The sequence below is a fragment of the Coturnix japonica genome, chromosome 9, assembly GCF_001577835.2.
Source record: "Coturnix japonica isolate 7356 chromosome 9, Coturnix japonica 2.1, whole genome shotgun sequence".
Taxonomy (NCBI): Eukaryota; Metazoa; Chordata; class Aves; order Galliformes; family Phasianidae; genus Coturnix; species Coturnix japonica.
The window spans coordinates 13,430,755-13,457,614 of record NC_029524.1 but is presented as its reverse complement, the minus strand read 5'-3'; the positions used below and the strand labels follow the sequence as shown (position 1 = coordinate 13,457,614).

At 46.1% G+C, this 26,860-nt stretch overlaps 1 protein-coding gene across 5 annotated transcripts in view; it reads right to left on the bottom strand.

Annotated features, from left to right (window-relative positions):
* DIS3L2 (DIS3 like 3'-5' exoribonuclease 2) overlaps nt 1–24,822 on the bottom strand; it is a 155,909-nt gene extending 131,087 nt beyond the window's left edge. The window contains exons 1-5 of one of the 5 annotated variants that reach the window (XM_015871831.2): nt 24,699–24,822; nt 22,239–22,949; nt 7,903–8,061; nt 7,457–7,599; nt 2,353–2,406 (exon numbers count right to left, since the gene is read on the bottom strand). In XM_015871831.2, coding sequence (XP_015727317.1) covers nt 2,353–2,406; nt 7,457–7,599; nt 7,903–8,061; nt 22,239–22,929 — 1,047 coding nt within the window. In that variant the 5' untranslated portion in view covers nt 22,930–22,949; nt 24,699–24,822. Of the gene's footprint in view, nt 1–2,352; nt 2,407–7,456; nt 7,600–7,902; nt 8,062–8,638; nt 8,860–22,238; nt 22,950–23,058; nt 23,934–23,971; nt 24,542–24,698 lie in introns of those variants that run through there. The other 4 variants (XM_015871830.2, XM_032446521.1, XM_015871835.1 and 1 more) reach the window with 4 other exon arrangements.
* Nucleotides 24,823–26,860: the final 2,038 nt, after the last annotated feature.

Here is a 26,860-nt window from a genome sequence, read left to right as displayed (position 1 = left end):
CAGAGTCAAGCTCTCCAAATATATTGTCTGCAAACTCTGCTCAGTTCCTCTACAGTTACTCTTGGGAATGGGTAGAGAGTTCTCCGCAGCCACAGTTCTCCGTGTATTAAGTTCCCAGTTGAAGCACCGTAAAAGCTGTTGCTCAGATCATGTTTACAAGGCAGTCTCTGCAAAGTGCCCTGCACAGAGCTGCCTGCTGCTGTCCTGAAGGAGGTGGGAAAGCAGGACCAGAGGGAGCAGTGAGGCAACCTGTGGAGGTGGCCTGGACAGAGGCTGGGGATGCAGCTCTTTTGAATGAAGAAATATCGTACATCCCACACCGGGCACAACTGATGTCAGAACAAATTCAGAAAGAAATGGTGACTACAGATGCCAACTGCAGGCATGAGGATCATCTGCTGAAGCAGACGTGTTAGGACATCTTTTCTCAATACTCTTTGTTAACAACCTTGCATAAGAGCTTCTACTAATTGTAGACACTATGATTATGCACCCCAGACACGTTTGGCATTCTGCTAATCTAGATTTGGAGCAGAAGATTTTCTTAATGGGGTGAATAAAGACAAAGTTTTCTGAAGATGCCAACGCAGATGTTTTAGTTTTTAAGGGACTGCCAGTTTTGCCCTTATGTTTGTCTGATTAGCTATAGCACTCTTGCTGCTTTCATTTCTATCCCCCCATGATTTGGTATATGAAGAATTCCATGAATCTGTTTACAGTACCACGAACATGTCAAACAGTGTGAGCATTCAGTGTCAACGTGAGCAGTGAACAGCGTTTTCCAACAGAGAGCTTCTCCCCATCACTTTGAAGTACATAAAAAATAAAGGATGAGTTTCTTTAGATTAAAACTTCATCGCCTTTCAATGAAAAACCTGCCTCGCAAAAGTTAAAATCTCACTCACAACATTAGCGGCTTCTCAGATACACACTCCTGAATCTCAAATGCTCGAGTAAATCCAATCAGAACTACCAGCACAATCAGCCTCCAAGAAAAACTTTTTATAACCTGAAAACACGAGGCCTTAATATCACATAAATATCTTACTCTGCTTAGATACCAAAACAATGAAACGACAGATCCCTGCCGTGATGCGAAACTAAGGCCGTCCTCCAAGAGACCAAATTACTCTTAGAAAGAAAAGCAGCAGCAGCTCAACAGCTGTGTGAAAGCTGCCTCCCATGACAAGATGCAGAAAAATTGCAGAGCCTCTTGGACCAACATAATTCAAATTGGAAGCTGTTCTTTTCAAAAAGCCAGATTTTTTACACATGGTCTTTTTCCTCATTCCTCCCCACCCTCTGCCTTCTGCCCGAGCTCCTCACCTAAATCCACCACTTCATCAGAGTCATTTATTAAGGAAAATGCCTTTTTTTGTCACTGTCTGTACATGCAGCTGCTCTATGCTGTGAGACACAGGCTGGCATTCAGGACAATTTGTTTATTCTGCCCTTTTTTCCTGTCTTCCTTCTCCCCAAGGTTTTTTAAGAGAAAGGCTCTGGGCCTTGCAACAGAGAGACAGACAGGCAGAACATTCACAGCAAGAAACATGCTGGGACTGCTGGTGTTAAAAGGTGAACAGCTGTTGCATTTGAACATCCATGAAGCTGTAGTCAAGGGAGAGCTGCAAGCAGCAGGGATGGTGCCCTAGACAGCAGCAGGGGAGATGGGGTGATACTTCACAGCTGTAGAACTTGCAGCATCTGGTAATGATGGGAAACCCTGCAGAACACTAAGGCTGCAAACCCTCCTGCTACCCTCAGTGGCAAATACAGCTATATGAAAGATAAGTTCCTAAAGCATCTGTCAGAGCAAGAACAGCCCCTCTTTTCAGTTGACATAAAGAAGGGAGAAAGGGCACAAGGCAGTCCCACGTGACAGAAGCACATCCCAAGCCAACCAATATCCAGCTAGTGCAAAAGCGGGCACATGAAAAGGAATCATGCGTATTATTTCTGGAATGACTTTTCAAATTAGCTCATGCAGCAGATCGAAAAAGGAGAGCATATTTGTTTAGGGAAGATTAACTCAAATCAGTGGAAAATCTATAAAACCTCTGTAGGCATGAACCAGGGGTTTACAGTTACGCTATGTGGTGGTCCTCAAACCTGAGTTCAGCTGGCTTCTGTGGGACCCAGCGGTATCCCCAGCTTCAGCACAAGCAAAGTCAGTTGTTCTTTGAAGGATAAAAAAGCAAGATTTGTTTGGGAGTATCTGATTTAAAAGTAAATCCAGATCATGTTCATTTATTCTAGCTCACTCACCTCTGAGTGACCTTTCATACACAGCATAACTCCTATCTTAATGCACCTTTACTTATGGACTTTAAAGCATTTTAAAATTACACTTACTGGAGATGGAATGAAGGCTTCGTGGTACTTCTTAGGATTTATTCTCAAGGGCCCCTTAAATAAAAAAAAATAATTATAAAAAAGGAGACAGAGAAAGATTATGCCTGAATCTTATTAATTCTATACAACATCAGTTAAATTAGAGCTGTGGGTAATATATCTGCTGTGAAACATGAGAGATACATCTAAATTTCCATTATACATTTTAAGTCTTGACAACTTAGCATTCGAGCAATTTCTAGCCAAAAGGAAGCTTCATCATAGGCTTAAGCTGATCTACTGCAGTCTGTCACAGAGGAGATGTTGAATCATTGCTTGCTGCTGCTACTGCATGATCTACGGATACAAGCCCTCCTGTTCCCTTCACACATTTCCTGCTGAGCATCCACCAACTTCGTTTAAAAAGGACAATTGAAACCATTTGTTTTGCTCTGCTTTAGAAAAGGAGAGTGTTGGAAGAAGGAAAAGCTGACCTGCTGAGGTTGCACGGATATGCAATTGTGATTCCATCCCAAGAGGGTCCCAGGATCTGGGGTTCAGGTGGCTGCAGTTAAAGCTGACAGCACTTGATTCTCATGGAGCCACAGCCCTGCTAGCTATCTGCTTTAACGCAGGTGTTTGCCTTGTGCTGAAAAGTTTAAACTTCCTCCATTTGGGTATTTGAAATAACGCTGGCCAATTTGTTACATGAACGGATTCCATCTGTTTGCACTTCTGTGTTAAGCAATCATAGGAACCCCTCACAGGGATTGCTTCCTTAAGAATTTACTGCAGCATATAATTTTTTTATGCATTCTGGGAAACATTCAGACGAGAGGGAAATAAAGCTGATTACATGAGGAAATTTTGCTGCCTTGAAGAAGAATGTGCAGATTTATGAAGGTTTTCCATTGTTTTTATTTGTTTAAGTTTTGGGAGCATTAGCACCATACATCCTATATTCTTTAGGCATTACCTGCTTGCTTTGCTGTGACATCATGTTGTGCCTTATGAAGTTAACATCAATGAGCACAATAGCCACATGGCCAGCACAACCAGGGGCAACAGAAAGAAAAGCATGAGGATACTTCACTCTCACTGGTCTTTTCCCCACTTATATCCCAGAACCAGCCATCAAAACTAACACACCATTAGCAAAGGAAGCTGCCGCAGAGAGAAAGTTAAAAAACTAAGAGCAATGATTGCTCCGCTTGACGATAAGTCAAATAATTCTCACACCCAGGATCTGCCCAACAGCACAAAGCAGATGAGGGGGCATCTCGTGTTACTCTGCAGAACCCCGTACAACAGTGTGGGACAGCTGTCAATCAGCCAGGTGCAGATGCCCATCCTGAGCGTGAAAAATCCCCTTTTGTGCCCACGGCCCAGAAGGCGCCGAAGTGGCGACGTGTGCACGGACACCCAGCTCAGGCAAACACACAGCAGCGTTACCATGTTTACAGTGGAACGGCTTTCTCTGCATTTTATATGCACTACCTAATTATGATCAGCATTAGAATTCTTACGTCAAGTAGCATTAAAATACTTCGGTTCTTTCCTTAAAGCAAGGAACTCCCAAAATTTATCTTAGAAAGCAGATGGGCCCTATTATCTGTGCCTATGAAAATCCTATTTACAATGTTGTACATTTCACGCTGTGATATCATATCTGGAACCAGTCACTCTCCCCATCTGCAATGAACAACTGTTCTCATATGTGTATTAGGGGGTGAGGATCTGGCTGCAGAGTCTCATGATGTCACACGAATGTTGTATTATTTTACAATACCTCACAAATAATAGCTGCTATATTTATCAGTATTATTATGGCAGTGGAGCCTTTGTTTTGAAAACGAAGATAGAGGTTTGGAGGAAGGTTTCTAAAACACTTTCTGATTACTTTAAGTCAGCTTTGCACAGACCAGTCCAAAAAAAAGTTCCTAACTTTATTAAACTACTCCAGCAAAATACAGAAAGTTACCATTTCTCAAGTTCCTCAGCTAGAACCAGACAGGCAATACTCAGATCATTATTGAAGAATCTCAAATCCAGCAGTTTGAAACACTTATCATAACAACTACACCTCACTTGGTCAGTACGTGTCAAACTAAAAGTACGGATTCAAGTGCCTGCCTGCTATCAACCTACCTTTGAAAAGACAGCCCATGAAAAGCAGGGGATACCCAGCCTTCATACACACAAAGCAACAGCACTCCAAATTAAAACATCCTCCTCCAGGTGGCAAAACAAGCTGATTGCCTGTGTGCTGCGAGCTCTCGCTCCGCCTGACCCCAGCAGCCCTGCAGGGAGGGTCTGGGAGATGCTGGAGGCGTGGGGCAGACGTGAGGTTCTGGCTGGCGCTTTATAAGATGACCACGGTCCTTTGGGTCAATGCTCCTTAACACATAACCTGACTTCATCTGCTGCGTATGGCCAACACCATCCGGTTACGTAACCATGTAGAAGTTATTCAATCTTGTTTGCCTTCAGCCTCAGATTCCAATCAACCTGATACGTTTGGTGTTTGCTCACTGCAGACAGCTTTGTGGGTGTGGAAGAGGGAAGTCTGCACTCTCAAGCACCTGCACTCGGATCTTTTATCTTGTGGAAGGACACTTCTGCACACACCCCTTGATTAAATGAATCCAGGCATCCTGCAGGGCACACTTCTCCATGCTACTTACTGAAAACTGAATTATATCAGATACGGTACCAGTAGTCATTAATGCTATTGCTACTGACAGACATCAACGCCCATCAAGATACACTTTTGTCCTTCCTGATCTAGGACTGCTTAATCTTCATTGCACTCATGTTTCATCTAAGAGATCTCCCACATCTGCCAGTAGTATGTGCTTTCAGGCATATTTAGTTGCACTGCTCCATTGCCAGAGCTCAGCAGCATCCTCAGAGTTCACAGCAGGGTCTCTACTCTCTACCAGATCTCACATTTCCCTGCCACCCACACATCCAGCATTTCTCTGCACCACCTTGGAAGTCTCCTGCTCAGAGCCATGCTTCTGACTAGCTAGTTTTCAAGTTTCAAACTAAAAGGGGAGAGATTTAGACCAGATATAAGGGAAAAGACTTTGGCACAGGTTGCCCAGAGAGGCGGTGGGTGCCCCAGCCCTGGTCAGGCTGGACAGGGCTCTGAGCACCTGATGGAGCTGTAGGTGTCCCTGTACAGTGCAGGAAGTTGGATCAAATGGCTTTTAAGCATCCCTTCCAACTGAAACAATTCTGATTCCAAGGTTGCTCAGGACCATCAGATTTAGACATGTATGTATTTTCTCCTCTTTTGTAAGTTCTTACAGAGCATTTTTGCAGGCCACTGATGCCCTGCATTAAGGGATTAACACAATGCATTTGCTGACTATGTCTCTTATCACTATACAGAGCAGTGCTTTAGTGCATTCACTGAATTTCAGGATCTCACCTATCCTGCTTGAAGACAATGATGAATGGTCTTGATGAGATCATGAGGATGAATGAGTCAAAAATGAGAGACGCTGAGCTGAGATGCTCATGATCTGACACTCAGCCCTAAGTGATTAAATCCAGATTGCACAGGCTGAGCTGTTTCCCTGAGACATGAGACTGAGTGAAATGAAAACAGCTACAACCTAAGAAAGCATATGTGACTCTTTCAGTCACATAGCACATGACCCAGAGTAGACACTACGCACTTACAAGAATGAAGGATTGCTTTGCCAGATAGCATGCAATCACAGGCCTTCTGAGACTTGGCATTTTCATGGTATTCTCAGGTAGTGGCCATAGTCTGATGTGTCTCATCTGCAGCTGCAGTTGACCTCACCAGGAGACTACACACTCTGCATGTAATGCTATCAGACAAAAAAGGCAGGCGATGCCAACAGCAGCTTTGATGTATAGATGAAAATATCGCAACAGGAACCAGCATTACAACAGCAATGCACTGGTGGTTGGTTTAGGTAAATGATGCCTCAGTGTGAGTGACTGGAATGCCCTCACTGACTTCCACCTGCCTCTTCCTCGCCAAACTGACCTCACTGGGATGCTGGGTGTGTCCTCTACATCACATCACGATGAGGGCTGCATTGCAGCTGCTGTTGTATGACACTCTCCTCTTCTGCACCACAGTGAACCTCAGCCCTGCTTGCTGCTTTCACGCACAACTCCCTCCATGATCCAGTGACCCACACACATGGCAGGTCCAACCCTACATTGTGCTACTGGAAGAACTGCTGCCTAATTACAGCTCCAATTTTGCTGCTGCAAATGGAAACATGAAGTCCAACCTTTGATTGATGGGTATAGAAACTGTGAAATGAAAACGTGCTACCTGTTCAAGGCAAATAACTACAAACACACAGGCAGCTGATTTTCTGTACTGTCCTGGGTTCTCCTGCTCCATCTAATATCTGTGCCTTACTTCAGTAAGCCATGCTGTCATCGGACATTGGGTCAGCCCTATGACCTTAAGGGAGCACAAAGAAAATCATGCAAGTAACTCACGTTCCAGCACTACTAGCTGGCTGTTTGATGTTAATTTGTAGTTTATAACACTTTACTGTAATGCCTCCATAGGCACAACCCTACGACACTTCAGGGACCACATCAATACCTGCATCTCTCCTTTGGTTGTTTTTTTTTTGTGGGAAGGAGGCTTCTGGGAAGAGTTCATAGAGACAAATTAAAAGGAGATGAGTACATCTGGATGAGAAGCCACTTGCACCTCATTGCTGAGAACTAACATCTGTCTTTGCAAAGAATTTTAGCAAGAAGCATCTTGCAAAGGGCATTCCTTTTCACTTACACTGACTAAGAAAGAGGCTGCCAGCACCTGCTGTGTTTCTGATTGTCATTGGTAAAAGTAATTAAAACCCCACAAAAGTCACAATCATGGCTGGCAGAACACGCAACCCTGCAATTCATTGTGATTGTGGATGAGGAATTTTACAGTCAAACCAAAAACTGTACTGTAGCTGGATATAAAAAGTTTCATTCTATTTCAGAAACCTCCAGAGAAAGCATTTACAAGTCGTACATCAATGCCCTGCCAAGCAATTAACTGATACTGACTTCTAACAACTGCCTGTGATTTCAACAGATTTAACACAACACCATTCTATGTTCCAGGCACCTGAATAAGCTCTCCCCTTTTCAGTCCTGCTGAAACATCTTCCTTTGACATGTAGGCTTCGAATATGCTCTTCTTCTTCCTTGGAGCAGGCTTATTTCGATTCTTTCTGTCACCTGATGTTGGGAGAGCAGCATAGGATCCTCCTGCAAAGAGAAATTAAGAAGTGTTATCTTACCCACCAAATTTGTCAGTGTATCTATGTAAAAGCAGCTGTACGGACGCTCTGTACTGGAAATTGAACTTTCAGGAAGGGTTTGCCTAGAAATACTGGCACCCAGCTTCAGAGCACTGAAAATCCTGGAATGATCATATTTTACAAATAATTAACAGCTTTTATAGCTCATTTTAGAGCTAAGAGCATTCATCCCAGCCCATCTTTTAATAGCACTTAGCACATGCTTCAAGGCAGCTTATTCCTGAAGCGTGTACACGCTCTGCTTTAATACCTCTGGGAGTTCCCAGTTGTCTAGGATTTATTCTGCTGTCTGAATTGCTCATTGTTTCTGTCTGCGATTCAGAAAGTTGTCTCTTCCTATCGAAGTTCTGGGGAGCTCTCGCAGATTCCGAGTTGTTTCTGGTCCTTGCAAACCCTCTCTTTTCTGCACCTGAAATCAAACACAAGTTTGAAATAGCAGGGGGGTGAGGAAGGACCTCAGTGCCAGCTCACGGTCCTGGTGAAACTCATGGTCTGCAGTGCCTCAATACCAGTCACAACTGTGAGTCATGCTCTTTATCCAAAAGAAATGATGTCTTCATTAGCTCATTTGTAATCTGTTGGCTCTTCGTGCCTCTTAATCCACCACTAACTTACTTTAGCATAAACGGAACTCTGGAAATTACGATCCTAAAGTTGGATACAACCCTTCCAAAATCCTGGGAAATTCATTAGAGCATATAAAATGTGACATTGTTAAACGGTTTCCAAAGCCCCCACCTCCACCCCGCTAAGCCCCCAGATAAATAGTGAGAAAATGTAACTTCCCTGCAACTCGCATTTAAAATAAAGTACTTCAAGGACAAAGAAGAAAAAAAATCACAACATCACACCCTGCACTAATTAACTGTTTTGCTACCAGAGGCAGCATTGTACACAATGACATTGCCAAGAAATGCCAAGGCTCCAAATGCCCAGCCTGCTCAGAATAGGTCACGATCATATAAAAATATTCTGCAAAGACTCACCCCTTCCTTCCCTGCCATCACCTCAGACCCTTCCCTACAGCCAGGAGAGCAAGCAGCAGCTTCCAAAGCGTATGCCAACGCTGTTCCACGGATCAGCACATTGGAATGCAACCCAGCGCCGTGCAGCTGCCCTCTTGGCCCTCCACCTGGATACTGAACATGTCATCACAGCTTTGCCTTCCAGCCCCTCCTGGCTACACTCCCTGGGTCCAAGCTTGTACCTGCAAGTCAGAAAACGTTCAACGCCAACTTATTTACTACGGGGCTATCCAAGTTACAAGGTAATTAAAAAAATACAATATCCTTCACAAACTACACTGGAAAGTGCTTTGTGGGATTAAACTGAAGCAGTGGTAAGAAAGGGAGGAGCCTGAGGGAAGCTGCAAAACAACAAGCACTGCTGCAGACTGAGATTTCCACAGATGCAGAAGAGGCAACGCTACCTGTACGGACCCAATTATGAGGAACTAAAATTACCTGATTTGCAAATGCCTAACGGTCAAAAGATTAAGTTTGATAACAAGACACTTAAAATACAGGCTAGAGATCTAAGCAGCAAAGCTTTTGAACTGGCAGCACCACTAGCCCTGGAGAAGTTGTTCGTGCACTTCCAAGAAGGAATTTTACCTAGATTGCAACAAGAGAAGTGGGATCTTAGGAAAGCTATTTAAAAAGAGAGGTGGGAGGCTGATTGCCAGAGAGGTCATGCCATCTGCCTTGCTGCAGGTTCTTAAAAATAGGTGAGACAGATGTCTGTCAGAGCTGCTCCAGGAGTAGTTTTTTCCTTGAGGTAGTGCAATGGATTACATGAGCTCTTAAGGTCCTCTAAAGTCCTTGTTTCTATGGCAGCAAGTTACAGAAAAATACTACTATGAATTAAAGAGCTTGGGATAAAAAGGAGGTAAGATCTTAACAGGTAATTAAGCTGGGGAAAGAAAAAAAAAAAAAAAAGCAGAAAATTAAAATACAGGAAAAAGAGCACAACTGTCTAAAAAGTCTGGAAGCTGAGAGCCAGAATTGGCCATGGCGAAGCAGAGCTGCCCCAGCACTCACCATGGCTGTTATGTCAGCAAGTCTTGGGCCACAACTGCCCAAATTCATGCACAGCAGCAGAGAAGCACCTTCCGTGCAAGGCAGGTATCAGAGGCACTCACACACTTCCAACACTTGAGCCTCTGCTTCTCTCTCCAGCAATCTTTTTCATCCGCTCAAACTTGGACACAAATTCAGAGAAACAATTTACTCAAATGAACAAAGTGCGCTTCAACAGAGCTGGCTTGCAAGCCAGTCTACACACAGACACTTGGGATGAATGTCTGACCGTGTTGACCTTGACATTTCTGGCTAAACAAAACCGCTGCTGTTATAAAGCCACAGACAACTGTCACAATTAGCGCTCAACTGGAACGCGTCTGATTCTGCATGAGTGTGATTTCTTGAGTTTCTCTTTTTAAGGGAAAGAGAAAACCACAGGTTGCCATCTGGTTCAGCTACACTCAGCATTTGCCTCTTTTACACACCTGTCCCTCAATACTGGAAGACAGAAACACTGCCCATAAGTATTCCTGCTGCCTTTGTTGATCAGTTTGTATTGACAAACAGACAATACCCAATAAAGCCAACCACAACTTACAAAACTCTATAGCTAGCACGGGGTGCATTCAGAATACCCTTCCTGATATAACTGCAATCACAGAATTAAACTCTATTCCAGCACCAGGTGTGGCAAAAGTTTTCATTTCCTTATGTTGTTACAGATGCAAGATCTGTAAGATAAAATCTTTGAGGATAAGGAGTGACGTGCGGATGTCACACAGAGTATAATGCATTCTAGGCATTAAAATACTTGGTGATTTAATAAATAAAATAAATAAAGCCTGCAGGAGAAGGAGACTAAAGTGAGGTGGAAAGGGAGGGGGTGAAGCAAGCAGATTCCCAGAATAATTGATCTGCCTTACAGTAAGAAAGGAGGCTGGATGTTTTAAATCTGCTTATTTCAACATAAAGCACAGAAAACCACTATAGTTTATGTTTGGAAAATTACTTCATTTCAATAGATTTATATCTATTAGTCAGTTGATCAACCAGGTGGACAACTAAATCAACTAATATGGTCAACTAATCATGAACTCAGCAAGGCCAAAGTCTTTGATTTTTATACCAAAATTGCATATTGGATTATGTAAGAAAGGACCGAGATCCTAAATTTGATTGGCCAACAATAAACACTTTTAATGCTAAATACTTCCATCTACTAATTACCATTATCAGCCCACAACTGGTCATCAGGCCTTCTGCTGGCTCTGCTATTGCTAAAGGGATTTTTCCCATTGCTTCCCAGTATTAGATCATGATCTAGATGTGCAAAGGAATCTTTCAAATACCACTGCTTATCCAGTTAGTATAAGCGTGAAAAGAAACAGAAGCACATCCCCAGAACTGATAAAATGCAATAGAACAATTTGTTATCAGCTAATGAGCCACTCTCGACACATGGTTACTAAATATTTGCCCGTATTCCTACAACATTTCACTTTACTGCTGACACATTTCAATGACTGAAGCCAATTTCCTTCAAACCTTCCAAGAAGTTCTTTGACATTTAGTTCTTCAAGACAGCCCAGCTATGCACTTACTAAACCACTGAGGATACACCCATAGGCAAGAAGGCACGGCAGCTACCAACCTGTGAACAACCCATCCCAAGTGAACAATTGTCAGCTTGGGGGATGAAGCTTCTGGCCAGTAACTCCAGCTAGGCACATACCTAATGTCAGTGTAGTACCAGTGGGCAAGCCAATGGACAAGCTATTTGATATATTCCGCTGCTCGGGAGCTTCTGAAAATTTCATCTCAAAATTCCAAAGCTGAAACACTTGTTAAATTGTTTTTAATTCCTAATGCACCAGCGACATCAAGTATGTGCCATAATACAAAAGTGACTAACAAGAACTCCAAGCATTTAAATGACTACTCCAATATCGAGGATCAAGTTACTGCACACAGGCAAAAACAACAAACACCAGCGAAGCCGTCTCAAATGTGAGCAATGACAATAAAAAGCTGGTCATAGACAGGTCACAAGTAACTAGCTATTTATGTTTTCAAAAATATTTTGTGGATTTAAGAGATTAAATGTCCCACTAACGGTAACAGCCAAGTACTTTTCCTGTTCTATTTTGTTTTAGAAGGAAAAACACAGACAGCTGTTGGTGTAGCTGTTCAGAGAAAGAGTTCTGTACCAGGAAGAAAAAGGATACTCCTTGGAAGATAGCTCAAGATGAATTCTGTGCTTATGGCTCAGGAACACAAGCAGGAGCAAAGCCCATCTCCCGTGCTCCCCATGAGCTCAGCACCATGGCAGCCTTTGCTGGGAGCTTCAAGAGGAATCCCATGAGCTCAGAACTCAGAGCCTCAGAACAGAAATGTCTCAAATGCATTTTACAGTTATCTTGAAGCAAACAGGTTAAGTAAAGTAGATGGCCTGAGATTGAGGACAAAGCAATCGGGAGGAATAAGGATGTCACAGGAAAGAATTCATTAGAAATTTAGGAGTGGAAAGGCAAGACTTAGAGATAGGTTATCAGTTTGGTGAGGTTTCACTGCTGCAGAGATGAGTCTGGCAGGCAGTACTTCAGATGTTCAATCCGTGGTCTGAGAGAAAGCCTGAGAGCACGTCTTCCTTATCACAAGAAAATAAAAAAATAGATTCTTTTCTGATGAAACAAACTCAGATAATCCTTAAGTGAAGGTTCTGTCACACCCCTGTAATGTACCACAACCCCAAAAATCCAGGAATGCCACAGGCTGATCACAGAATCATAAAACCATTTGAGTTGGCAAGGACCCTTAAAGGCCATCTGGTCCAACTCCCTGCACTGAACAGGGGCATCTACAGTTCCATCAGTGCTCAGAGCCACATCCAGCCTGGCCTTGGGTGTCTCCAGGGATGAGGCATCCATCACCTCCTCAGGCAACCTGTGCCAGTGCCTCACTACCCTTATCACAAAAAACCTTTCCTACAACATGACTGTTGGACCTACGCAGAAACAATTAAGGATGCAGGTGATTTAAAATTACCTTAACAACGTACAAGTAGGGCAGATTTCCAGGAAGAAGAGCATCATGGCAGAAGTGGAAAAGGAGGGTGACATCACAGCACTGTAGGGATTTAGGCAGATGGCAGATTGCGTAATTAAGTTTAAAGTTAATTAAACAGTCATTCAAAGAGGAGAAACAATGCAGACCTACGTTTCAGTATGTGGAGTCATCCCAAAAAATGTAAATTATATGCAAATATCCTGAAATGAGAGGAAGATGTATTGAAATTCAGCTTCAGACCTAGCTCCCATGCTCACCACCAACTGACCCATTAGGATAGACCATCAGGGCCCAGTACAACATAAACCCAAGCTATATCTTTCCATAGCCTAGATAAAACAAAGCAAGACAACAGCAAAAGCCTTCCCACACACCTCTTAAACGTGATTTTAGAAGCAATTCAAAGCAACTGGTTGCTTTAGAGAACACAACTGTGTTTGAACATTGGGTTGTGGTCCAACTGGGAGTCATCTGCGCACCCAGAAGGAAATCTAGAGAGAACTCCTGTCCAGCATCTCTGGAAAGGGTGATTCTCCAGACACTTTTGGCAGAAAGTATCAAAATCCGCACAGAAAATTTTAGTGTCCAAGAGTGACTCCCAGGATGGGGAAAGACACACTGTCATGGCTCGTGAGTAAGTTTGTAGGGCCACGAGCTGCTTCTGTGCCCCTACAATAGGCTCCCAGAATACAGTCACTAGAGTATGTCATTGAGGAGGAAACATCCCACTTAAGAGATGGAAGCAGTAAATAAGTGACATGGCATGTCCACGGATACATAGGGAGACAAGAGCAGAGACAGAAGCACATTCCCAGACCCACACCCAGCTCAGCACTGAGCCGTGGGAAGCTCATGTGGCCACCACCTTTCTGCTTTAAACTGTGTATTCTCAACTAAAACTATTGCGTTGCGTGTCCTGAGATTTCAACGTGGACCTAGAAAAAAATGAAAATGCTCCGTTGACTTTGGCTTTCTGAAAGGACCTATGCTTCAAGACAAAAAAAGAAGAAAAAAGGCAAAATAGACTCTTCCTGCTTAGGAAAGCAATGCTGTGGAAATTGCTCCCAAACATCAGGTTCAAGTACCTGCAACAGCATGCTTCCTCTGCAAAACACTTCCAATGCATCCTCATGTCTACAAGGCTTTGCCTTCAGTAAGCAGTAATCAGTTTTATTCAATTCCTCAGCAAGGATTGTGTTGTAGGAATACTATAAGAGCACAAGCGCCAAAGATACCATTCCAGGCTCTGAACTAGGAGTTGGTGACGAAACTCATTTAGTAGCAATAGGCTAAAAGTTTATCAAAATAGTTACTGTGCTCCAGCTGCGTGCAGCAGCACAGCGGCGTTGTCAGGGAGGGGATGCAGCTCTGCTGGTTTTCAGGACTCTCTGTGAACCTGCTCCACCCTGCTCATGACCTCCTAAGCACCTACTCCGCCTGATGACTGCGCTCCTCTGCTCCCCCAGGCCTCCCCTCCTACCCCAGGATGTGGGTCAGGGCTGCTTCCCTGACCTCCATCCTTTCCTTTGCCCAAATTATCTTCCGCCAAACCTCTTATCCAGCAGCCCTGATGTGAACAGGCTTGTTCAACACTTCAAGAGAAATACTTAGAAAACATTATACGGCCAAAGTTCTCTTTGATTTCTCTGGGATTTAAGCAAGCCGCTGGGAGATCAGAGGAAGTCAAGAGGCTTTGAAAGGCACCTGACAGGAGGTGCTATCAAACTAGATGTTAACAGCTGAAGAAATGAAAGTGCTTTTAGATTCAGACATATCTTGAGGTTACCCTTTGTGCTGCAGAATACAACAAGCTGAAGAACCATTACCCACACTGCCCATTCAAGCCAGTAGGTACACAGCGTGTCCTTAGTGCTGTGGTGGAAAAAGTGCTTTAAAAACACACAAATGAAAGAAAACATGCTACTGCTGTCAGCTTTTATCTATAGAAAGCCTGAAATAGTCCCAAGGCATGACCTACCCCATACATCTGTGTGCTGCAGCTCACAGATGAGTTGACAACGTGTTGACATTTTCCATCTGCACCCTGGCAATTTTTGTTTTTGTCACTGAAGACATTATTTTACTCAGTGGATCCCAACATTTTCTTTTCCATCCTGCCCCAGTCAAGGGCTCTCAGCAGCTTGAATTTCCCCACAAGAGGGAGTGGGGGCCATGCACTCCATAGTTTTGGGGGACCTGAGGTGGGAGGTGGCCTCCAGCACCAGGGACAGGGCCGGGAGCAGAGGTTGGAGCACTGGGCACCAGCATGCAGCAAGCAGGGTCTGCAGAGGAATTGCAGTTAGCTGACAATGTTTGTCCTACCTTGGTACTCGAGGAACAAAAATGACATTGCAGAGATTATCCGAGCAACAGGCCAGAGGTGATGGGGGTGTAGGGCTGGATGACCTCATGGAGAACAGAGGACAAAGGGCTTTCTGAAATTCACTCCTGATTGAGCCACAGCATACTTTGTGCGTACGGAATTTGTTACCAAGGTCTTTAAACGTGCCAGTAACAGCCCACATACCACAAGCTTTGGTAAAACTGTTCCAGCGGTCATTTACCCTCACTGCTAAATTGCGCTTTATTTCAAGCCTGGATTTGTTTAGCCTCAAATGCATTATATCATAATCCGCTCAACTGAGTAGCCTATTATGGAACATCTGTTCCCCATGTAGGCAATTTATGAGAGCTCCCTTCCCCCTAGCATCTTTGATAAGTAAAGCAGGGTTCCTCACATCATTCAATCACACTCCCAGCGTTTTAATCTTCCTTGCGGCCCTCCTATGGACATCCATCAATTCATCATCATCCTCCCCGAACAGAGGGCATCACTGCAGGATATGACACTCCAGAAGCTGCTGCTGCCGCACCAAAGACACAGGCAGCCCGTACTCCATCTTGCAGTTCCCATGCTCATACATTACCCTTTGGGTCACATTTCACAGGAGGGAGATATTCAGCTGATTAATCCATCAAAAACTCCAAACTTTTTTCCACGACGTTGCTTCCCATGCTGGGCTCCCCGCGCTGCTCCATTCAGGCCCAGTAAATGGATTTTGTTTTGCCTGCTCCCAGTCCACCAAGTGATGCAGACTGCTGCCAGTAACTGCCCCCATTACTCACTGCTCCCCGCTGTCTCCGAGACATCCAAAATACAAAAATTCCAGCCATACTTGCATGTTTTCCTCCTGACTATTGACAGAACAGGGCAGAACGTGACACCGTAGGAACCAGCCACACCTGTTGGTAACCATTCTCAATTTATAGCTGCATTTAATTAGTCCAGCTAAGCGGCTTTTAAGCCATTACACACGCAATGTGATTTTATTATCCTAACATGCTACCATCAATACCCACACAGCTATCATCAAGCCCTTTCGCAAAGAGATACTGAGGGAGCTCAACAGGCCCTTGCTCACATAAATTGATGACAAGTTGCATTATGGGTTTAAAAGTCATTAAAAATTTAAATCAGTTCTTGGACTCGCTATTGTTCCTCCAGGCTGGCATTGCACCGGCAGGCCCAGCAACCAGAGCTACAAATCAAGGTCTGATCCCAGAGAACGGAGGCAGAAAAAGAAATAACAGAGTTCTAAGAAAAGCAGGTGAACTGTCGGCAGGCACAGACACGGCTGTGAGATCACACAGCAAAACCACAGCCACTGCAAGGCAGGATCTCACCTCCCCAGGAGAAGATGCATCAGATATTAACTCACATACTACAGCTGATGCTAGCCAAAAACATAGAGTTGCACAAGCTTTGGGAATGCAGCATTTTTTCCTATCAAAAGCAGTGCAGAAATTTATGTTTGTGATGACGCTGCTAAACCATTAAAGAAAGGAGCATTCTATTTTTTTCAAGTGTTTCTCTGATGGGGCAATACAGTAAATTCAGCTCTCCCTCCTCTCCCATATCTTATTACAATGATTAACGTCACGCAAATGTCACATGGAGCTTGGCAAGGTTTGCTACATGTAAAAGATTTCCACAGCAACCAGCGTTCTCCATTTATTGAGCTGGTTCTGTAGCCTTCACTTGGTCGCTGGCTCACGTTTATTGGTGCCAGATAGGGAGATAACAGCATTCTTAAGCACTGAATTGCTCCATACAAGAGCTGAAAGACTCATCACTAAAGGTAATTTTATCTTACATTTGCCTTGCAAGAAGGGAATAGCGATGGCTCTTCCTTCAGAGCTCATCCTGAGAAACAAACAACATTTACTGCAGCATATGATGGAAATGCAAAAAAAAAAAAAAAACCAAAACTGGGATTTCACCTCAAATTTCATGACCAGCTTTGCCCATCAAACACACAGGAAAACGATTCCAGGACATTTCCTTAGCCTAAGCTGAACCTCTTAAGTGTCAGGGTTGCAGCCACAAACGTAACTTCAATCTGACAACCATTGTTTTTAAAGGTACGATGCTAAACACCAGCCTGCTTGCCAGAAGCACTGCTACATGGAAGCTGCCCAAGCTGGTTAAGTATCACAGACTGGACAAATAAATGTCAGATAAATCAGAGGACCGTGGAAATCTCACACCATTTCAGGCAAGACATTTTGCTGCCCAGGGGTTGGCTGCTTCTGCCCAGGGGTCGTGCTGACCCTGGCAGGTGGGCAAGAGAGCTCTACCACATCACAACCCTGCACAGATCGTAGTGAGAGGAGCCTCTGGAGAGTGCCTGGTAAAGCTGCTGGTGGTGTTCTTCCCAAGGAGGTACTGATACAGCCCTGCAGTAGAACCTATTTCATAGTAATCAGCCTTCAAAGGGGTACAAGCATCCTGCTCCACCCAAACTTTCAGCATCAATAAAGCCACCCCACTCTCATGTAGTGGAGTTTCTGACATCCTTTGAAATAGTCTGATAGGGAGACGGCGTTCCCAAAGATTAAGCTGTATCCCACATTCGGACCCGTCTCTTATGCAATTTGTTTCAGAGTTTTCCTGCAGATTCAGGAAGACTCAACCACTAGCATGTGACAGACATGGTGCAAGAAGAGTCCATACTTCTGTCCTCAGGGAAAAGGGGGTTTAAAGGCCTTTTATGATAAAAAACATCACTCAGTAGCCTGCCTGAAAACAGATTTTGATAACTAACACTGGATTGAAGTGGGAAAACCTTTACAGTCTTTGATCAAAACAACAGAAAACAACCCAGGAGGCTTCATGAAAGACTTTCTGTTCAGGAAAAGCAAATTTTAAACAATGAGCCTAAAGGATCAGAGATTGAGGGAGGGGGAAAAAAACAGCAGAGAAATTGTTTTAGATACAAATCTATACACATAATAATTTAAAATGACATTTCAGAGTGATTTTCTGCTTTACTACAGTTTAAAAAGCTTCAGAACAAGAGGCTTTACAACAGTTATGCTTACAGAGATCACACAGAAAGGAGGAACAAGCCACAGAATGTGTCTGTATGCAGCTTTGTCTTCCTGAAGCCTGAGGATCCTTCACAACAAATGCCATGTGCTATTCCCAGCTGTGTCACATGTTTCAGACAAGGGACAACAGAGGGTTGTTCAAACCCAGCGCTCTCAGCTGCAAAGCTTTGGACGCACCAGATGGTGACAGCCTACATTAAGCCTCTGCACAACCCCGGGGAGCTGAGAGCAGAGAGGTGGAAAAGCCAGCAAAAGAACCAAGATTAGTTGGTGGTACAGCCTCAAAAACTACAAAGCCACATAGAGCTCAGAGGTAGGACTCTGTAATGAAAGCCCCACAGGCAGAAAAGCAGATAAGGGGCATCCTGACACAGCAGAGACCTCTCTTAACCAAGGAAGAAACAAATCAGTCACATAGGATCCTCAATTTCTCTCTCTGAACAGAAAAGAAAACATGGCACAGAGATGCCCACATGCATTTTGCAAAGCTTCAAGTCATGCTTTGGTTTCAGGGAGCTCTAAGGAATGTAAAACCTTACAGGACACACACACTTTTATATAAGATATATAAATAAGATGCCAGCACTTGCTGTGCAGTAGGTGCTGATCCTGAGGATGCCAACCAGCAGAGTGCCAGATGCTGTACCTCAAAGCCTGGATCCCAAATCCACAGCTGAGCACTAGTGAAGAAGGGGGGAAAGGTCCAAAGGACAAAAAACAGCAAACCCAGTGCAGAAGGAACCAGTCTGATGAGTAACAGAACATTTCAGCCTGCTGTGACAAGGGATCTTTACTGCTAAATGGCAGGTTCCATTTGCTAATTACAGCTCACACCAAGACAGTGCTATTTTCAAGTTTTAAACATGTTGCTCCATTTCACACAGAACCAAAGCTCCTAAGGAAGCCTTTCCACCTATCACTCATTACTTTTTCAGGGTAATATCAGTACAGCTGGACAGGGCATTGACAGACCAGTACCTTGTAACAACAGGTGCCACAGAGGAGGTTGTCACCATCAGTTTCTCAATTAGTTGATACATACCTATTTCTAGCCCCAAGACTTGGGACCGTGCAATACAGAATGACAAAAGTAATCACCATGTACATGCAATTTATAATCTACTTCTCCTGTAAGGCAGCCCTCCAGATGCAGACTCCAGGTCTTAGCTTCTTGTCTTACCAGCAGGTAAGATGGGAAAGGCAAGAGGAGAACCGAACAAGACATGCTCATTTGGAAGAGCCAGTGCTCTTCACTGCTTCCCACAGACAGCACAATACTGCTGGTAGGGAGCTGCAAGGCTTGGCAGTGCTCATCTGGAGCCACAGAAACCCCTCTGCTTTCCCCCTCATCCCCACAGGGCTACAGCAACTGCTGCACCACCAAAAGGACATGAACAGGGACCAGCTCCTCACTGCACAGAGCCTCAAAGGGGATTTCCAGCCCTCCAGGTTGGCACTCTCAGTTTTAGGTTCACAGCTAAACCTGAGCTGAAGAGCTGTTAAGACGAGGACAATGAAACAAAGCAATATAAAGAGAGGCGCTGGGCTTTGAGATTAGCTCAAAGAGCCTTTCAGCAAACATGCTACAGCCTGAGCAGAGTCAATCTGTGAGGAAATGTCACTACTGAAGAGATGATATGCCTCACTGCTATGACAGAAGCAATTCTTGCCACCACAGCCTCACAAGCCTTGATTTAAACTGATCAAACCAGACACCTGCCTGCGCAATGTAATATGACTTATATCAGCATCAAGAGAAAAAGGCAAGCTTTGAAGTGGGAAAATATTAATCTGGTACTGTGATGTGTGAGATCTTATATCTAAGTGCTCGCATATTGCAAAGCCTTCATTTCACTTAGACAGGAGTGCTAAAACGTACTCAAAGCAAACAGAAGACATTTCGCTGAATCAAATTACATCTATTTTTTCCTATTTCTTTCCTCCCCAGGAAGCTGTTTTCACATCCCTGCAAGCGTTCTGGAGTGTAACCAGGCTCAGCTATGCACAGGGAAGAAAAGGAAGGGTGTCACTTAAGAAAATAGTTTTCCAATAATCTTCCCCACAGGGTGAGTTTTCCACCTGGGAGGTCAAACACGAGGGCCAACATTTTCTACTCTTGGTCTCTGTACTAAGTTTCTAAATAAATAACTAGTTTTTCAAAGGGTCTGTAAACCTCCCTCCCAAAAAAGCAGGAGGGAACTGCAGGTGCTTGATTTTGAAAGCCGGGTTATTCCTGTTAGACTGAAATCCATGCAGGCACCTATTGCTTTCAAGGCTACAACCACAGGTTCTCCAGACTTCCCATTTAACATGGTTTTTACAAATGTATTTCCTTGAAACCTGGGATCTCTTCGCAGCCTTCCTAATGCACTTACACCTTTCTCATGCTTCCTCTTTGGACAGGTGATGTTGCTTTCCTAATACCAGATGGACTTTCCATGGGGGTTGGAAAGGTTGACAGCATCGCGCTTCTCCCACAGCAGAAAGATACAAATCCCAAACCAAGTCCAAAGAATCAGGGAGGGAACAATGCCCAAACAAACCACTGAAGTTCACCCCATGAATAAAACGAATGCACAACTTTCCACGCTAAACTCATTTATGGGTTCAGGCCAAATTTCAGTGTCAAACGTTGGTTTACCTCGATCCTCCAGGGTGCTGCAGACAGTCCACGTACAAAGCGTTGCTGTCGGTGAGATTTACAACACGCATTCCTGCAGAACTTCTCACTGCCTCAGCATCTGGCAGTGAGTTAGAAGGAAAAGAAAGGAGCCCAGGCCTATGGCAGCCCTGATTCAGATCAGCTCGGATGGCTCCATATCAGCACCTCACACCTCCTGCCATACCCACACGATTAGCCTGCATGGTGCCGGATTCAGTTTCTGTAAAGCAACAAGCTAACTAGCCTCAATTAACATCAGCATGGAATCTACTGGCTGCTCTTCCCTACTCTCCAAAAGCTATTAGACCCCTGAAGGCAAAAGGCAATGAAGTTTATCATAACAGTCTAGCATGATAAATACAGAAGTTTTACAATGAGGCATGCAAAAAAAAAAACCCACTCCCCAAACTAGGGTTATCTACAAACATTATCTATTTGTGTTAACATCTAATTATGATGTTATCCTTGCAAGGACACATCAAAGTTTACCATCTTTAGCACAATATTTACCATGGAAATCAAGCAAGCTCTGCAAAAAGGACATGGCTGCTATTGAGTGATGGGGCACAGTTTTGCAAGCAACTGAGTTAAGCATATACTTGATTTCCAACCCAAAAGTTGTGACAGACCTCAGGCCACTTGTACCCAGCTGAGAAATCCATTTCTTTTAGACTTATTACACAGAATTTAATGCAGTGACATTTATGAGCTCCTCCATAGTAGCTCATAAGATCAGGCAATCCAAGTATTTTGCCATAAATACTATTCAGAGGAAGTTTTAACCCATTACATAGGAAGATGAAATTTAACCTGCCTGGCTTTGGTTGCTTGTTAATGCTGTGGAGTGTTTTAATAACTTTTTTTTTAATCTCCATAAGTTAGTTGGCTTTTTGCCTTGACCATCACATTTAAGAGACATTCACTGTACTACTGCAAGACATGTTTGCTTTGTTACTAACAGCAAGATTCACTACAGCCAACGCTGTATCAGGAATTAGATACCATGCACGCATCTTAGGCTGAGTATCAGACGGACTGGGATGCTCTGCAGAAGCCAAGCAGCGCTCAAAGAGGAGATGCAGAGGGAGCCGTGTCTCTGCCTTGAGCCAACTCACATCCAGCGGTCTTATTAATTTGGACTGCACATCACAGGAACTGGGCTCTCCTAGTCCTGAGCTGGTGCTGGAAGCAGCACAGCCACATTCATAGAACCGACGCCAGGGGGCTAGGTCCTGCCAGCACCAAGCTGGCTCCACGCAAAGCCATTTGCACATGGCCTATGGCTTACTTGTAAATCAGAACGAAGCCACCCACAGGTAAGTAGGAACTGACTCACTTGGACAGAGTAGAACTGACTCCTGTTAACTCACTCATGGCTAAAACATCACATTCAATTCCAGGGTAATTGCGGCAAAGGCACAAAGCAGTTCATTACTTTGAACTCACCTTGAACTTGACCTGCAGACAAGAGACTGGTTCTCCTGGCATTTGCTGCCAGCACATCCCCACTAAAGTACTCAGTCAACAAGTGTCCAGCTGCCATATCTGCGTTGGCAGGACACCTGCCTCGTTTCTTATGTTTCCTCCTCCACATGTCATCCTCATCCTTTTCATCAGAACCAGAAGACTTCTGCAGAGCTGCGCTGTGTCTCGGGCCGGTTGATACTCGCCCACCCATGGCATCACTCGTATTTAACAGGTCAGCCGCAGCTCCGTGCTGATGGACATAGCAGTCTTCCTCCATCTCCAAGTCTCCTTCCGAGTTAACACTGACATTTTTCCTATGAAGACATCTGTTGAAAAGGCTTTGGGGTTTATCATTCTCAAATCCTCCAGGCTGATCCAAGTGAGATGTTCTGACTGGGGAATAGCTGCGCATGTTCAACCCATTCCTGGCCAGGTTTTCCTTCGCCAGCCCTCTCCGCGGGGGCTGCTCCAGGTCCGAGCTGTGCTCGTTGGACGTGCTGTCTTCCTGCTGCATCTTCTGTGCAACACGGTTCATGTAGGACCGGAACCGACCGCTGTGGTGCTTTTGCACAAGCCGAGCGTAAGCGTTCTTCTGGGGAACGGCAGGCTTGTTTAATCCTTCCTTGGCACCTTGGGCAGGAGCACTTCTTACATGCCCCAGTGGATCCATAGTGCAGTAACAGGGCCAGACTTCAAAGAGTTATAAATAGACATGGGGAAAAAAGAGGGTCATTTTCTTCAAACAAAATGTCAAATAATTACCTACGCTAAAGACACAAACGTACTGAAACGTACTGACCTTTACACAAATACCACTTCCATTAACTGCTCCACTGGGGGACAGGGTTTCACGGTGTAGGTAACAGCTGCCCTATACCAAAACACTGGTGGTGACCAAGGAGTGACCACAATCCACACGCTGCAGGAAGTGAGGACTTCCGTCCCAGTGCTCACACCTCCATTACAAGACTGACACCTTTAATCCTCCCCTCCCTGCCTTACTGACAGCCAGGTAAATTAAGGGAGTAGCTCACAAGACTATCAGATGTGTCAGCCCAGAGATGGTCTTGTGTCCAACTTCAAACCTTCAGAAACAACTGAGTCCTTACAGGTTGGAGTAAAGTGCAAATATTGCACACTTCCTCACCTTCACAGCAACAGACTATGGGATTATATAGAACAGTTGCTCTGAATACCAACTCTGACCATTTCAGCCCGTCTTTCTAGCCACAAAGTTGCCCCCACTGTGACCAACATAAAACACCTCAGTATTATAACACCTCATCCCTTGCACATCTCAGTATCTTGCAAGAGCTCAGAATACTCAGCAAAGAGAGGCATTAGCTGCCACCCCACCCAGCACTGGTCTCCATAGAGTGTATGACCTCTCCACCTTTGCAAGCACAAACACGGGACTTCATCAGCCTGTAATCCTACCTCAGCTGCTGTAGAGCAAGTTGTTGAAGCAAAATGATGTATTAAACTGTTAGACTACTAAGGTATATTGTTGACTTGGACAGGACATAGCGATGATTTCTTTCTGCTGTATCTACCACCAAAGAGGGACTGAAAAACCCGACGGTTCTGTTCACCAGGGCAACCGCAGCATCCTGCAGGGTTCCATTACAAAGGTCTCTCTTTTTCCTCCAAGGCATCTCAACAGCTCAATTCCACCCCAGCCGTTACGGTGAGAATTCAAGGCCTCATCTCACCTTTCCTCCGCCAAAACCGGCCTTTAAGCTCAAACAAGGACACGCTGCCCATTCAGCCTTCCTCGCTCTGCATGTCCAAGCCCAGCACCGCTGGCAGGGCACAGTTCAGCGCTGCCTCCTCCTCCTGACCCTCCTAGAGAAGCAGCACACGCCACGACGGGATTTGCTGAAGTAATTGATGCCGGATGCGAACAGGCTGCACAATGCGGAGCGAAAATTAAAAATCCCTGAATCAATAGGAAAAATTCTTTGTGTGGTTTGAGATCTTCCTTCCTAACATTTTCCATCGCTGCCGGCCAATAGCCGGGCTCCTTTCACACACACACTGACCGGCTGTTACAAAACCCTCGCTCGGGGAGGTCTGCACCGAGCTCACATTGAACGTCAGCTGCCGGTTCAACAGGGGCAGATAACACTCACAAAGCCGGGCAGCAGTTCCGGCAGATGGGAGTTTGCCACCTTTATCTACACAGAACAAACACCCGCTGACATTACCCTGCCGATATCACCGTGCCCGCAGCTCCCGCAGCACCGCAGCCGTTGCCGGCGGACCCCGGTTCCCAACCGGGCCCCTCGCACCCGCACCCCGACGAGCGGCCTCGGCCACCGACACCCGCGGCGATGACAGCGCTGCCCGCAGGCCCCGAGCGCTGCCAGGCCGCGGACCGGCCCCGCTGTCCCCGCTCGGTCCCGCTCCGCACCGGGCCCAGCCCGGCCCTGCACTCACCGGCCGCGCCGCTCCGCTCCGTTTAAATGTCCGCACGCCCGCCGTCTGCTTCCGGGTCGGAGCGGCTACGGGTCGCGGCAAGGTCCTTAAGGCCTCACTACGCGGAGCGTTAGGGGCTGGGGGGAGTGTTATGACGGAGCAGCCGAAGGGGGCACCGCTATGGCAGCCGTGCGGACGGAGGGCTCTTCGGCTCCGGGCCCTGTGTTGGCCGAGGGAGCTGCCCAGAAGCGGAGGGATATGGCTGTGCGGGCTGAGAGCGGCAGGAGGGACATGGCTCCAGCGGGACCGTCACATCTACCCGTGCGCTGGGATGCCACCATAAAGGCAGCAGTGCCCCAGTGACATCCAACCCCAGTGACATCCAGCCCCAGTCACATCCAGCCCCAATGACATCCAGCCCCAGTGACATCCAGCCCCAGTCACATCCAGCCACAGTCACATCCAGCCCCAGTGACAGCGGGTGGACACTGTTCCCAACCAGCGCTGGCACCAGGGATGCCCCTTTCAGTGTTTTCCCTCTTCCTCCCAGCTGATGCCAGAGCAAAGCGATCGGTGTGCTCTGCTAGCAGCACAGCTGACATGCATCCCAGCAGTGCAGGGCTGGCCCACACCGTCCCATTAGATGGGGCAGGGGGACATGGGAGCCCACAGCCCCCCTCGCTGTGAAGTCGTGTGGGAGCAGGCTGCTCCCTTCCATGCCACTGAGTCACACTGTGGCTCCTCATCACCCCTGTGGGGTCAGAGCTAAGCCGGCAGCTTGGCCCGGCTCCCTGATGCACAGGGTGGCACCACCAGCTGCCACAGCTTCACCACACCCTGCTCCTTCCATAGCAGATAATGGACCATGGCAAGGAAAACAGAGGCGATCAGCAACCCACATCCTCACACGGGATGCCCCCAGGTGTTCCCTTGGCAGAAAAAGGCCTCACTCCCCTCCCTCTGCTACCTTACAGCTGTCAAGCAGAGATGCACACACCTCACAGCCCGCCGTGCTGCCTCCCGGCCCTTCTCAAAGGGCAGATTTTTCCCCTTCTCTCTATTCCCTGGGGTCCTGTAGCAGCAGGCCCAGCCCGGTGTCCCGGCTTGCCTTCCCACAGCGCACCATTATCTCACCATCTTCCCCCCGGGCACTCACCGGTGGCTGTACCAACGTGTTGCAGCAGCGCAGCCAAGAAGCAAACCGTGTGGCTCATCACCTTACAAAGGCTTTGGCTCCTCTGCTTCTCCAGCGAAGGCCCACCCTGTGCTCATTTACATCAGCGTTAATCAGGGGTGACTGGCCATGGAGACAGGGCTGCCCTGGGGTGACGCATGGAAGGAACCCTGGGTGAAAGTCAAGCAGTTCTGCCCCCCAGATCCCACCTGGGCAGAGCAGGGATATGGGTTCATGGTCTCTGAGCTGCTATGGAAATATCTCAATAGCAGCAGCACCTGAAGAGTTTGGCCACAGCCTCATCATTGCTTGGACTAGGTGATCTTAGAGGTCTTTTCCAGCCATAACGATTCTCTGACTCTACAATCATTTGCCATTGCTACAGTGGGCATAGTGGGCACTATGCCTGAGGGCACGAGCTGGGGAGGCTCAGGGAGAGGCAGGCAGAAGTGCAGCCAGAAATAAGCTAAAAGCCATCTCTCTCCTCAATAGACACTCAACTCACTGTGTCACAACCATTGTGGTCTTGCCCCACCTGTCTTTCAGCTTCTCCAGTCTTCTCCCAGCCCTTTGCTTGGGAAACGCATCACCAAAGATCAAGGCTGGTGGGTTCCCATCTCCTTCAGACAAAGCAACATCTGCATGAACATCTTCAGCTCCCCCCAGGCTGGGGAGGGGTCTGCTGTGGCTGTTTGTCCAGGGATGCCCAGACCACAGAGGGCAAGAGCTGAGAAGGAGCTGAAGGGGACATCGAGGAGAGCCAGAGCCGCGTGTTGGGATCCTCAAGCTTTGCCTCCTGGATGCCTTCCAATTCCATCCTCAGCATCCTCCTGGCTTGCTGCTGGCTGAACCCATTCCAGAGGCAGGATGAAGCCTCATAGGGATGCTCAGAGAAATTCTAAGTGATAAATCGCAGGGTTCTGGTGTGCTGGGGTGCGGGCAGGACACGGCCCCGTTCCCACCAGGCAGCAGCGGGGCACGGCGGCCGGGCACGTCCCGGCGAAGGCAA